This window comes from Castor canadensis, chromosome 2, assembly GCF_047511655.1.
Source record: "Castor canadensis chromosome 2, mCasCan1.hap1v2, whole genome shotgun sequence".
Taxonomy (NCBI): Eukaryota; Metazoa; Chordata; class Mammalia; order Rodentia; family Castoridae; genus Castor; species Castor canadensis.
In genome coordinates, this window is record NC_133387.1 from 196,448,698 (window position 1) to 196,463,708 (window position 15,011).

Genomic DNA, 15,011 nt, shown 5'->3' on the forward strand with positions numbered 1-15,011 from the left:
TTGCCCTTATTTCTAATTTTGTTATAGAGAGAGTATAAGCAATAATAGGAAGGAACAAGGGGTTTTGCTGGTTGAGATAAGGATAGCTATACAGGGCATTGACTCACATTGATTTCCTGTGCGTGGGTGTTACCTTCTAGGTTAATTCTTTTTGATCTAACCTTTTCTCTAGTACCTGTTCCCCTTTTCCTATTGGCCTCAGTTGCTTTAAGGTATCTGCTTTAGTTTCTCTGCATTAAGGGCAACAAATGCTAGCTAGTTTTTTAGGTGTCTTACCTATCCTCACCCCTCCCTTGTGTGCTCTCGCTTTTATCATGTGCTCATAGTCCAATCCCCTTGTTGTGTTTGCCCTTGATCTAATGTCCGCATATGAGGGAGAACATACGAGTTTTGGTTTTTTGAGCCAGGCTAACCTCACTCAGAATGATGTTCTCCAATTCCATCCATTTACCAGCGAATGATAACATTTCGTTCTTCTTCATGGCTGCATAAAATTCCATTGTGTATAGATACCACATTTTCTTAATCCATTCGTCAGTGGTGGGGCATCTTGGCTGTTTCCATAACTTGACTATTGTGAATAGTGCCGCGATAAACATGGATGTGCAGGTGCCTCTGGAGTAACAGTCTTTTGGGTATATCCCCAAGAGTGGTATTGCTGGATCAAATGGTAGATCGATGTCCAGCTTTTTAAGTAGCCTCCAAATTTTTTTCCAGAGTGGTTGTACTAGTCTACATTCCCACCAACAGTGTAAGAGGGTTCCTTTTTCCCCACATCCTCGCCAACACCTGTTGTTGGTGGTGTTGCTGATGATGGCTATTCTAACAGGGGTGAGGTGGAATCTTAGTGTGGTTTTAATTTGCATTTCCTTTATTGCTACTATTTGTAAGATAAAAACAGCTTTAGTTCCCCTTATCTGAACTTTGGCAAGAGAGTGCCTGCTATAAAACATTCTATAGGATGGTGCTAAGTGAGAACAGTGAGAAGCATCTGGTGCAGGGACCACAGAAATCCATGAAGGAAATCAGAAGAGGAAAAGCAGCAAGTGAGACTGTTAAAGCAGCAGCCAAATGGCAAAAGAAGCTGGAACACAACGCTGGAGCCATGCTAAAGAATTACATGCTCAATCCTTTCCACAGAAGCCAGAAAGGAGAAAACCCCTCATGGTGTAGGATTCAGCTATAAAAACAATTGGCTCAAATATAATCTTCACATATATTAAAGAAAAGATTCACTAACTATTAATCCATTCTAGTATTCCTAATTGCTAATACTGTTATGTTTAAAAGGATGAAAAAAATATCATTCTGAGATTCAAAATAAATAATTATATTATTCAAATAGTTTAGTAGGTTCACAAATGTATAATGTATATTTTATGTTCTAAATGTTATCCTATTAAAATAGTGTTTTATAAAAAATTATGAATATCATCAAATGTCATCAATTAGCTCAAAGGAGAAGAGTATATATATACACGTATATTGTATATCTATATACATATATATATATACACATACACTATTACACTCTATTGAATGCATAAATTCAAATTTTAAAAGTTCTATGCCTTATAACTACAAATCACTGTATTTTGGTAGTCAAGGGGGTCACAAAAAGCTAAAGAAAACTGTGATTAAATCAGGTTGAAAATATGCATTACCTCCTTGGTGAATTCCAGGCGTGATTTCATATTCAGATTTCCACCAAGTCCCCTTATGAGATTAATGATAAATTGGTCATGATCTTTGCATCCATGGAGATGGGATAAACCATTCATCACAGTCCCAACCAAACTTGTTTCTACTACATAGTCATTCTGTTGATTAAAATCCATGGAACAGACAGACAAGGGGCAAATATTAACCAGTAAATCTAGAACAAGTTGATATTCACATATCTTTTCAAAAACTACCTTTAAATTTATCCCTCTAATCATATTATTGAAAGTTTGGATTTTATTCAACTTACGTATATCCTCTGAAAATAAAAAAAAAAATTACATATTTTGTGCTTGAGCATTGGTTCAAAAAGAATAGTTGTTCATTTCTTCTTGCTGATAAAAGGAAATTAAAAGCAAGAGCCAAACTGAAGGCCATGGGGAACTCAGGCATAAGTGAGAAATGACTTGGAGCTCTATCAATAAACAGAATTTTTATTCATTTTTATTTTATTTTTTATTATATTATTCTTGTAGTGGTGGTACATTGTGACATTTACAAAAGGTTTTTACATATATTATAGTTGAATTTACCCCCTCCATCATTCTTCTTTACCCCCCCATTCCTAGAATAGTTTCAGCGTGTCTTATTTTTCATTTTCATATAGAAGCACATATTTCCACTGCCTTCAGCCTTCTTCACCCTTTCTTTATAACCTCACTGTCCCACTGGTACCATTTCCCAGACAGGACCTGAACAAACATAATTTTTAAGTGAAACTTTTGGACTAAAGTTATATAGATGATTTTGATCTGTAGATCTCCAGGCCCTGGTATCATGATGATCTTTTTACATGACATTTTCCTCCATTAGATAAACCCTGCGCAAGGAAAGGAACTATCTTACTAATCTTCAGTTCTCAAAATCTCTCTGGCATTATGTTTGACATACATTAGATACTCAATTCATTTTTGTTGATCAAATGTTTCAAACATGGGCTGGAGGCATGGCTCAAGTGCTAGAGCACCTGCCTAACAAGAGCGAAGCCCTGAGTTCATACTCTAGTACCAACAGAAAAACAAAAATGAATGTTTCAAACATGACTGTAAATAATTCACTATCTTTTCCACTTGGTATTAGCTTAACACTGCATTAAACAGTATACTTGTCTGTATTTATTAACACAGTAAAATGTGACAGCAAGATGGTTTTGCCAGTGAAAAACACAAAGACATTCAAATATTCAAGATTTTTTGGATAAGCCTGGAGAGGTATTGTAGATAGGAAAATGAAAGTGTTTTAAGACTAATGTCATAAAAAGTTATGCCAAAAGATACACAGGGACAGCAATGAGGATGTCTACTTCTCGCCGTGCCACCAGGTTCTCTACCGCTGGGCAGGAATATGTAAGCCTCACTTATGTTCCTCACCTCAGTGAAATACTATGGTCAACTTACCTGCTTTAGAACCCACTGTAAAGCCTTTTCAAAATAATCTCCAACCCAAGTTTCAAGATTATCTCTGTATTTAGCAGGCTGATTCCTCAACCAAGATCTTATCAGAGAATTAAGATCCGTTTCTTCATCACTGAAACAGATAACCAGAAACATATAAATTATTTAGGAAAGAAATTATCAATTTACTTTCAAAAACTTCTGCTTCAATAAACATTATTCCACACATGTATTTTCACCTGGTAGTACACAAGAGTTGGCGCTGCTTCCTTCTGTATGTATATGCATGTGTAACAGTATGTATAGCACTCCTTTCATTTTAAAAGTCCACACTGGGCCTATTACATAGCAAGTGTGCAAGCACGTGCTGAAGGAATGAATGAAACCTAACACTAAGGCACAACGTGCACACAAAGTATTCATATTTACATAAAATCATATATATTCATTATGCCTCTCATAACCAACACCAGCTTCTCTACCAATTTTACAATTCCTATGAAGTGATATGTCATTTTTTTCTGTTAAATATCCATGGCACTCTTACTTATTGCTTATTTCATTTATATTATGTATTGTATTATAATTATTGCTGTATTTATTTTATCTCTTCTACTTCAAGGTATATTCCAAAAAGATAAGCCATCCATAAATGCTAGTTTTACTCCTAAATTAATGTCATACACATAATATATATTCAAAAAACTTTTAAAGATTTAACTGTAAACTTACCTTTAGTCTAGTTTTCCTATAAGATTATAAGAATAAATTGAATAAATGATAAACTGTATATAAATGCTGCCATGAAACTATAAGCCCAAAGTTATACCATTTTGAATAACTACTGGCTCGTAATGTCAATTGAAGTTCATGACTAAGTCAATGTAAAAGTTTCCTACAATACTGTCAAAGAAGGATCCAAATAATTTCAAAACAATCTGAACTGAAGTGATTACACTGCCATGTGTCATATGCTACCTAAAATAGTTCGAATATACTACCTAACATAGCTTCAAATAGTCCTAAAACAGTTGAGTCCTTTACATAGGCTGCTAAGTAACAATTTCTAAACATAAACTCAAAAATCAAAATAAAACTTTCTTATTTATACCAAACTATTTACTCATTTTGGGAAAACTAGTTTGTGTCCATGCTCTGGTATGTGATAAATAAAATTAGATTGTTGCTCATTTTTGCTCCTTAAACCTCTTCTAAATACACTGGAGAAGAAAATAGTAAAGAAGCCTTCAATTAATAAAATGTACAGGTTAGACTACAGGATCTGTTAAACCTGGCTGAGCCCTAAAATTCTATGAATTTAAGATTCTATAACTAATGTTTTACAAACATTTTTAAATGTTTGTAAAAAAAAAAAAAAGACAAATATTTGCTGTCTCATTTAAATAAACAAAAATATTATTTGGTAGTTGCAATATGACTCAACTGCTGAAATAACTCAAGTACAATAAAACAGGAGCTCTCTGAATGAACTAAAACCTAACAAAAAAGAAAGTTAATCGTAAGCGGGCAAAATAAATATTTATTCATTATTCACATACATTATATTTATCTTAACTATAAAACCAAAATAATAATTGAAGAATCTCCCAATACATGTAAATGCCCTGTGACTTACCTAAGAAATATCATTCCCATTCTAGACACAGTGGCTGGCGAGGCACAACTCAAATCATGAGTTTCAAATACAAAGTTAACATTGGGGCCAAACTGAATCCTTTCTCCACTGGGCATAGTGAGCAGTCGATTATCATCCAGGACAGAATTCAGAGATTCAATCCACTCAGGATCAATGTCACCATCACAGATTATCCACGAGGTGACATCTATTTCCAAATCACAACAGTGGACAAAGAGAGAAGGCAGAGAGACAGAAATTTAAACATAAGAAATAAACTATCTCTTATTATTTAGAACTGATTCCCACCCAAATACAAAGGACAAAAAGTTGAGCAAGTTGAAATTTTTCATATCAATTTGTCCTGGAAATGTGCTACAGAACCCATGGGCAATTCTGGTTCACCTGGCTCAGTTATACACCATCTGATGATGCCTTACTTATCTAGAAACACACAAAACTGGTAATCTCCATTTAAAAATGTGGTGTGTAAAACCCATGTATTTCTTTTTTTTTTTTTTGCAGTTGGTTTTTGTTGTTGTTTTCAGGCAGGGTCTCAGTATGAAGCTCAGACTGGTCTCAAACTCATGATTCCCCCTACTTCAGTTTCTTGAGTATGAGATTACAGGCCTCTATCATCAAGCCTGCAGACTTGGGTATTTCTATTCTAATAAGATACCTATAAAATATTCTTCACATCTTTATTTTCTACCATGTCATGAGAATATATGTCACATGCTTGCTATGTGATACCTGTATCAGAAAATAAAAAAAAACTAATTTTCAGTGCTCTTATATGAAAAATAAAACATTGCTTTTTTTTTTTTTTTTAATGTATAGAAAAGACGACCTCGCCAGGCTCACGCCTGTAGTCCTAACTACTCAGGATGCAGAGATCAGGAGAACCGGAGTTCAGAGCCAGCCCAGGCAAATAGTTTGAGAGACCCTGTCTTGAAAATTCCCATCACCAAAATAGGGCTGGGCAGAGTAATTCAAACAGTAAGAGCACCTGCCTAGCAAGTATATGGCCCTGAGTTCAAACCCCAGTGCCACCAAAAAAAAAAGAAAGCAAGCCCTCAAAGGGGAAAAGTAGTGTCCAGAATGTACATAGAGTCTTCTTAGGAACAAACATGTTATTCCTTCCTGGAATGAAAAGTGGTTCACATTGTATTGGTGCAGTTGAAACAATTCAAAGAGGAAAATGCTACCAACAAAAGTTTGAGAAATAAGTGAAGGTGATATCTGATCTTTACTTAATGTTATATTGTATAGAAAATGAAGGAACTACATTGAAAATTCCTTCCAATGTCTTTAATGTTCTTAATGTTTCACTCACTGCCTGAGAAAAACAATTATTAATGAAATTATGATCCAGCAAAAAGTAAGACCCTCCTCTGATTCCAGCCAAAAATCTGTTAAAACCAACTAAAAAGAAATGTAGACCAGAAAATATTTTACCACTTAAATTTTCAAAATTCTTCAGAATATATTCAAACTAGAAACACTATTTGAATACACCAATTAAATTGCAAGATTTAATTCTAATACCAATTAAGCAATGAGCCAAAGATTATATACTACTCAGTAAATTAGTTGTGAATTACAATTTAATCAAGTTACTCTGAGTTCCAATCATATTAAAAGTTGTTATAGAGTGTAATTCAAAATGATAGCATAAGTTGGGCACAGCGGCACACCACTATAATCCCAGCACTCTCAGAATGCTGAGGCAGGAAGATTACAAGTTTGAAGCCAGCCCGGGCTACAAGGTAAGGTCCTATCTCCAACTATCTCAAGCAAACAGAAAAAGGAGAAAGAAAAGAAAAAAGATAGCATGTCTTAGTAAAATGTCAAAAGAAAATTATTATGAGGCAATTTTATAGCCATGCATAAGCCTTGATGAGAACAGAATTATAAGGCAGATTCTGTTATTCTTTGAGAATTATTATGTAAAACAATGAATTACACAGTAGAGACCAACCTTGAGGTTCCCGAACTACTTGGCGAGCACTGTTTGTTAAAACACCATCGGACCACTCTCTGGTATCCATGTCAATATGGCCTAATAACTGATGTCTAGACATGGCTTTCGGATTCATGGTATATGTTTTTACTACTTTGCCAGTTTTACAAAGTGCTGCCCGTAACATCCTCCAAAGGGTGGATTTGCCTGCACCACTTGGACCAACAATAACGACTCCCATCCTCTGGCGTAGTTGTTCATACAGTTCTAAAGCCTTTTTAATCTGATAGAAGAGAAATGGTCATGTGTGATTTGTAACATTCAGCTCTGCCCAGTTCTGCTTTCATTCTGTAACAAGTGTTGCATCTCAAACACATAAATTAAGACTGATTTCTTCAGTGGAATATAAAGTAGATTTAATAGAATAATAGCTAGACAAATCTCAACATATTTACAATGTGATCCTTAAATTATTTGTTTAAAAGAAACACGAGATGCTTTCCACAGACCTGACAATATGTCCATTATTTTCAGGGCTAGTGAAGTGACTAGTATTTTCTTTACTCATTAATTCATTTGAATACAATACATTATGCTACACTCGCTTTTCATTTATTCATATATATTCTATTCTCTTCAATAAAATTCTTAGGGAAAAGTGTTCATTTGAATAATTATGTATACTATATAAAGAAACCCACTAAAAACAACTAAGAAATTATTAAAGTGAAACTAAATCATGTGCAAATAATTAGCAAAAGTATATGGATTATCAAAAGACAGATCTATTACAGCCCAGATAGTGTGATGGGCACCAGAAATAAAAATGGTGAACAAAAAAATCAACTTGGCTGCTGTCTTTCAAGGAGATTATTATCTGATGGGAGAGAATCAATACTCATCAAATGCACAGACAGTAAACAAGCATATATGGTAGAGTGAAGCATATATGGCGTGAAGGAAGAGTACCTACTCAAGACTTGACAATCAAGAAAGGTTTCTCTGAGCAAGTAAGATGAAAGGTGAAAGGTGAATGGAAAAGGTATTAATATCTCATAACATAATCTCGAGAGTTACCTGGTTGGGTATGATTTCGTAATTGACCTCCTCAAAGACTTGGTTTAACGCCGCACTGAGCTCATCATATTCTACCTCTTTAAACTCAATTCCAGGGAAGACATCTTTAATCAGGGCATCAAACCGGATGCAATCAGCAAACGTAAACTTTGACATTGTATTAAGCCTCAATGCTTGCACCACTATATGACTTTCATTAGCTACAGAAAAAGTTGCATTTAAATTATTTGTACCAATTTAATGATAAGAAAAAGCTTTTAAGTACTCTATAGACTTATATGCATCATTAATTATTAAATGATATGTTAGAAACATTAAAAGACATATTAAATCATAGTAACTGGCAAGCTTACCTTACTATCTTTAAATGCTAAAACATGTCACTAAGTAGAATTATGAAATCTGTCTATACAATGTGAACCCTACAATGCCCAGACTTCAGCTAATGGTAACAGTTATTGTCACTTATCTTTACATAATACTTTACCTGTCAAACTATACGATGCAATCCTTAAATAATTCTATAAAGTAGGTGAGAAAGTATTACTAGTGCTGCTCCAGTCATACAGAGGAAAACAGTAAGTCTCCGAAGACTCAAATGACTTGTCTGAGAAGCACAGCAGAAAGTACTATAACTGAGTGATAAGGTGATGGAAATTTTTTCTCTGATAGGGTCTCACTATTTAGCCCAGGCTAGTATCAAATACAAGCTCCTCCTACCTCAGCCTCCCAAACACTGGGATTGCAGGTTTCGCCTTGACTCCTGGCACCACTAGGTGATTCTAACAGACTAATAGTAAGCCTAAGAACAAGTCCATTAGACTATTCCTTTATATATTACAACTATTTTATATTTAATGCACATTCAAAAGTTATTATAGCATGTTAACTATAGAGAAAATCTGGATTAAATATAAGCTATACTTAAAAACAATATAATAATAGCTGTGACAAATGTAAGATGCTAACATCATGCAGAACTGGGGGCAAGGTATACAGAAATCATCTATACCATATCTACAACTTTCCCATAAATGAGACTATTCTAAAGTAAAGTTTATATTAAAAAATTGTAACTGGAATAACCAGTCATACCATTCTTCTTAGTGCCATTTTTCTTCAACTGTCTAAGAAGATTTCCACTTCCTCTCAGAACAGTCTTCAAAGCTCTCAGTCCCCAGTCATAATGCTGCTGAGGGGTCAAAAGCTCCCTGAAGTTAAGACATGGAAATCTTAATGCACCAAATCCCTTTTATCCAAAGAAATAAGAATATAACTACTGATACATAAATCAATTTCCTATTGATTTATATAAGGAAGCCAATCCACAAAATGATCACTCAAGTAAGCTGTTGAAGACAGAAGGCTCTCAGGAACCAGGATAAGCCTATAATGAATGAGCAAATTATCCTAATGGAAATATGAAATGGCAATTACTTCTTACTTACATTTACTATTATATATTATTCCTAATGTCTTTGATCAATCCGTCTTGCTCTCCATCTCTGACACTAGTTCCCTATTACCTCTTAAGTGATATAAAAGTCAATCTCTATTACTAGAAGACATATAAAAAACTGCAAAAGATTTCCCCCAAAGAGCAATAACCTTTGAGTGGTCAATTTAATAAGAATCACTTAACTAGAGCATTCCAATATAAATGTTTTGATGAAAAACATGATCAAATTAATAATTTAGAAAAATGAGTAGTTTTGATTCAAATGTTTTTATTATTCAAGGTAAAGTCTTTCAATATTCACACCTTAAATACAATAAAATCATTCACATAGAAATCACTGCATAAATTGTGAAAATGATCACTAGTAATCATAATCAATCATTGGAAACAAAATATAAAAATATTTGAAACAGGAAAATTCACCTAGATAGGTTGAAAATAGATACCAACTTCCTGCCCAACTCCTTGGCATCTTTAAAGCCTTCTGAATAGAGGATAACTTCTGCAATCAGTTCATTGTCTGGACGAGACATAGCTACTGGCCTGAAGAGCTGTTTAAGATTATCAGGCAGTTTCTGTCTTCCTCCATAACCTTTTCCAGCAGGATTCATAGTGATAAAAATTCCAGAATTAGAATTTATTTCTACCTGAAATATTAAATTAAAATATAGGCATCAAAAGTTTGAAATTATAAATACATATATTGCCAAGAGAAATATGATTATGACATATATCATAAGAAATAAGTCTTATGTCTTAGCAAAAAGTAACCTCTAATGTGCTAACCATCGCCATAGCTTACATAGTATACAGCAGAGTTCCTTCATAATCAGTATTTCTAGGCCTAAGTTTAAGGGAGGGCAACTAATTGAAATGTCCATTCACTCATCCAGTATGTATTTACTAAAAGCCAGTTTTATGCTAGATACTTTGCTAAGCACACAGAGATACCTTTGCGCTAAAGCTAGTGGCATGCATGCCCTTCTGGAGCATGGATCCAGTCTATGTACTGTTACAAAAGCTATCATAGTGGGATGAAGGTCAGGTCAGGGAAGAATAGAACATCATGAGAGCACCCGGTAGGAGCATTTTCACAACACTTAGCAGCTGTGAAATGAAGACACAATTAGTAGGTAGAGACATCTAGAGTAGTAAAACCAAGAAATCTGCCTAAAAAAAAGAGCGCAAGAGAAAGCAGGAGACGGAAGAAAAGATGAATCGAGGAAAGATTTGTTTGTTTTAGTTATTATAAAGATGGAAAATATATGATTCATTTAAAAGCCAATAAGGAATCAGTAGAAGAAGGAAGGTTGAAGTTATAGCACAAAGTGTCTAAGAGAAGTCCGGGAGAGGAGATTCCAAAGCATAGATGGAAAGATTCCTACTGTTTGGGAGAAAAGAAAGAAAATGTGGTAGAATGACCCAAACATTGTATGCACATATAATAAAATAAAAATTTAAAAATAAATAAATAAAAGTTGGGATCTGTAACTGAAAAAAAAAAAAAGAAAATGTAGTAGAAAGTAAAATTTGATAGTAGAGATGGAATTGTCACTGAATCAAGTCTTTTTTCTTTGTTCAGAGCTCTATCATATGCATAACATATTACATAGGTAAATCTGGTCTTTCTTGGGCTATCCAAACAAATTAGTATTGTGAAAATGTGATTATGGATAATGGGAGTTTCACAGTTCTTATAACTTTTCATGTGCTCTCCATTATATATATAGAGAGAGAGAGAATGTGTGTGTGTGTGTGTGTGTGTGTGTGTGTACACAAGAAGGGAGAAGTTTACTAACAAATAAGTTCACACTCCATGGGAGGACAGAAGGATGAGTGCTTATATATAACTGAAGACAACAGAAGTAATTATCTATGTAGCACTCATATAGAATAGTGACTAAAAACACAAACCTGAATTCACCTCCCAGCTTCACTACTTTTATCATCAAGTCTTGGTTTCTTCACCTACAAACTAAAAACTGAATAATAATAGTATCTACCTCAAAAGGTTGTAGTGAGAATAAGACAACACATTAAAGTACTATATGCACAGTGTCAGCTCAGATAAAATAACGATATAATATGTAATTTAATTATGTAAATGCTATTATAACTGAATTATTTAAAGTTAAAAGTTTAGAGGTGATTATGAAAGTTTGATCACAAAGGATAAGACACCTCGGAGACATTTCATGGGTAAAAAGATGTACCACATTCATCACAATGTAAAATAAACCTAGAATGGTGCTCAGGGATTAGCGACAACAGGTCTTATGGTTCCTAGTACAGTCTCTACCTCTTTGCCAAGCAGTTCACACACAGTTCTATGATTCTTCAAAGCGTCTTGGATTGTCTGGATTTGCATAGATACTGCTGACAAGACAGATTCTTCCAGTCTGTTGAATTCATCAAAACAACCCCAGGCCCCACACTTCACCAAACCAACAAATATTCGCCCCATTGACTTCACATCGATGCCCTTAAAAAAAACAAAAATAATGTTCACTAAAAATGATTAAAATCTCCAGTGATAATTTAATATTTCATGTCTTTATTGATGAAGTATTTATTTCATCACATCCCTCTTTTTTCTTTTAAAATAGGATTAAGCCAGGTATGTACCACATGCTTGTAATCCCAGCACTTAAAACTGGGGAGGTACAGGCACAAGGATTACCAGTTCCAGGCCAGCTTGAAATACATAGTGAGACCCTGTCTCAAGTCCCCAATAAATAAATAAATAAATAAAAAGGCAGGAGAGAGGATGGTATTATATAGTTACTCTTTCAAAATTCAGGGTAGTTTCAAGGAATAAAGTAATTCATGTGAAAGTGTTCTCAGAAGTACATAAAACCAGGGCTGGGGATATAGCACAGTCATAGAGCACTTTACATGCAGTGCCCTGGGTTCCATCCCTAGCACAGCACAAACAAAAAGTATAGCATACTAAACAAATATAAGGTTTCATTTTAGCTATTCTTTAAGCCAAAATAAAATCTTACACAAAATGTTTTAAAAACAGAAACTTCAAATGAATTTAGAATTTTTTCCTTTTTTATTTAATACTGTCCTTACTAAGAATATTTTTCTCCAATGTAACATTAAATCTTAATTTTGCATTCAAAATTATTTTTTCACAATGATTCTCCTTAGAAAAGTCTTAGAAGTACAACATACTTCTCTATATTTAAGTTTTCAATTAAAACAAATTCAGTCTCCAAATGATTTAAAAGTAGCGATTTTTAAAACTGTGCATAGTGGTACATGTCATCACAAACTGAAGATAAATAAAAGAGTGATTTCAAAATAGAGCATTTCCTATGTCAGTAAATAGCCAAACATTCATTTAGCACAGTATTATGTACTTTGGTGATTGGGTACTCTACCTCATCACAATTAAAAACCAAAACTTGTCTCCCAAGAAGTCCGCCTAAAGCCTTTACTGATTCGGTTTTCCCAGTTCCGGCTGGTCCGTAAGGGTTTCCCCCAAGCCCCATCTTCATGGCTTGAGTGAGCGTCAGGTAGCACTTGTCTGTCAGTGGAGTGTAAACCAGCTTGGGAGCATTGCCCTGCACAGGGGAAACACACTGTCAGAGCACTCACCTTCTCATGACAGTAAGAGCATCACACAGGGTGGGATTCTAGCTAAAAAGCTAAAAATGGGGCTGGAGGCATGGCTCAAGTGCATAGCAAGCACTTACTCCTGAGTTCAAACCCCAGTACCACCAAAAAAAGAAGGCTAAAAATGCATAAAGCATGTTAAATTTTTTAACATAGAAAAACATTCAAAATTTTTCTTAATGAAATTTCTAAAGCACAAATAGGACTCAAGTTAGTATAGGCTCAAGCATATATTTCATTGTTCCCTGAATTACCACACCATTAGGTTTCCAAATAGCCTCTCTGTTTGTTTGATAATGGCACAAAGATAGACTTCTAAGACAAATAAATACAAAACTGCACTTTACAACATATTTCAGTTCATATTTTAAAATTCATATAAATAATTTCCTGAGATCTCAAAGCATAATCAATTTTTAAAATTCCATATGAAACTAATTTATTAAATAATTCTCAAAATTTCTACTAAACTATAGGGCAAATACAGCAATCATTTACAGGATATTTCCTCAATTTAAGTATACAGATTTGAGTTTCAAAACACATTTCTTTTTTGAAAGAGCCACCGGCAGCTCTCCTGACATATGCTAATTAACAAGACTGTTAAATGCATTCTGATGACTGATCCACCTTGATAGAAAAAGGCAGAGAAGATACAGCTGGATTCGTTCAGACCAAAGCACATGAAGTAAGTTTTATGTTCAAAAATACCTTTACTTTGCAAACTGAAAACATTTATCAGACACATCTCAGCATATTTATAACTGCAGTAATGTTGGTCTTATATAAGGAGGCACGAAGTAAGTTGCTTCTAGTGAGGTTGCCTATTCAGTTCTCCTTGAATATAAATTTCAAATTCTAAACAACTGTCACACACAATGCATGATTTTAAAAAACTCAGTAACACACTGATAATATTTCAACATTTTTATAAATAGAATGATGCTTTATTTCTTCTTACATATACCTTTTAAATTCTGGTGAAAAAGAAAGTAATGCAAAACAAGATATTGAAGTTACTACTGAAATAAAAATAATTATTTTTTGAATAGCAAATTTCCTTTAAATAATTTATAACTAAAAAAAATTAAACATTTCTGCCATAAACCATATCTGGTGCTGGCGGAGTGGCTCAAGTTGTAGAATGCCTGTCAAGCAAGCATGAGACCCTGAGTTCAAGCCCCATTACCACCCAAAAAAAGGAAAAAAAAAAATCTTACCTGGTACTCGTAAGTATACTGAAGTTCAGAATCCACCATTTGAACATAACATGAGTCACTTTTCATGTAAAATCTAACTTGTTTTTTCCAAGCCCAATCATCAGTTGTATGAACTTGAACTTGGTTTAACTGCTTTACCACATCAATATTATGAATAATGTGAAGAATGAGTGCTTTAAGTTTAAGCTCCAGAATGCCCGATTCTGCACACAAATAAACAGGAAAAAATGTTAGCCTGTGACTTATGTACTTCTTGATTATGTGTATAGTTGATATCTGAAAGAACTTAAATGGTAATTTCATGACATATCTGAAGAGTATGGTAAAACAAATCACGTAAGCCAAAAAATATCAGTAAGAAATAAGAAAAAGTCGTAAATTCAGTAGAAAAGGCGTTCTGGATTCTTACTCAAGGAGTTAAACACACTCCACCTTGTTCTCCCTATAAATGCAGATTTACAAAAACCAAGACAACATGCATGGAACTGCTATTTACAAGTCTAAAAAGTAAAAGGTATGCAAACTGGAGAAGAGGAACAGAATTAAAATTGTCTGCAGCCAGTAGCAAATTTGACTGTTTCCCTAGTCCTGTGGTCAGAAACTCAGATTGGGGGAGAGCTCTCCAGGAGAGGCCTCTAGCCTCTCAGGTTGAGCAGCAGGAAGGGCCTCCTGCTATGTTATAGCACTGGCAGCTAGGACCCAGAAGTACCTTAAATTCTGAGAGAAGGGAACCTTCCTCTGAAATCAGAGGAATGGTGATCCCAAGAGAGAAGGACAAACTCCAATTGTGCTTTTTTCTCTGTTCTCTCCTCAGTTGTCCCAGTAATTGGACACAGTCAAAAAAATGTGCAAGAGAGTAAGATACACAAAAGTCCAACTTTCTGGCCAAAGGACCAAAAAGAAAGCATATGGGGAA

The 15,011-nt window shown here is 34.4% G+C and overlaps 1 protein-coding gene across 3 annotated transcripts in view; it reads right to left on the bottom strand.

Annotated features, from left to right (window-relative positions):
• The window catches only part of Dync2h1 (dynein cytoplasmic 2 heavy chain 1), a 257,221-nt gene that overhangs the window by 192,154 nt on the left and 50,056 nt on the right, over positions 1-15,011 (bottom strand). For all 3 annotated transcript variants that reach the window (XM_074066819.1, XM_074066821.1, XM_074066820.1), the window contains 10 exons: positions 14,096-14,298; positions 12,641-12,823; positions 11,551-11,733; positions 9,675-9,898; positions 8,888-9,003; positions 7,793-7,992; positions 6,734-6,998; positions 4,753-4,960; positions 3,120-3,249; positions 1,665-1,820 (listed from right to left, as the gene is read on the bottom strand). In XM_074066819.1, coding sequence (XP_073922920.1) covers positions 1,665-1,820; positions 3,120-3,249; positions 4,753-4,960; positions 6,734-6,998; positions 7,793-7,992; positions 8,888-9,003; positions 9,675-9,898; positions 11,551-11,733; positions 12,641-12,823; positions 14,096-14,298 — 1,868 coding nt within the window. The remainder of the gene's footprint in view (positions 1-1,664; positions 1,821-3,119; positions 3,250-4,752; positions 4,961-6,733; positions 6,999-7,792; positions 7,993-8,887; positions 9,004-9,674; positions 9,899-11,550; positions 11,734-12,640; positions 12,824-14,095; positions 14,299-15,011) is intronic.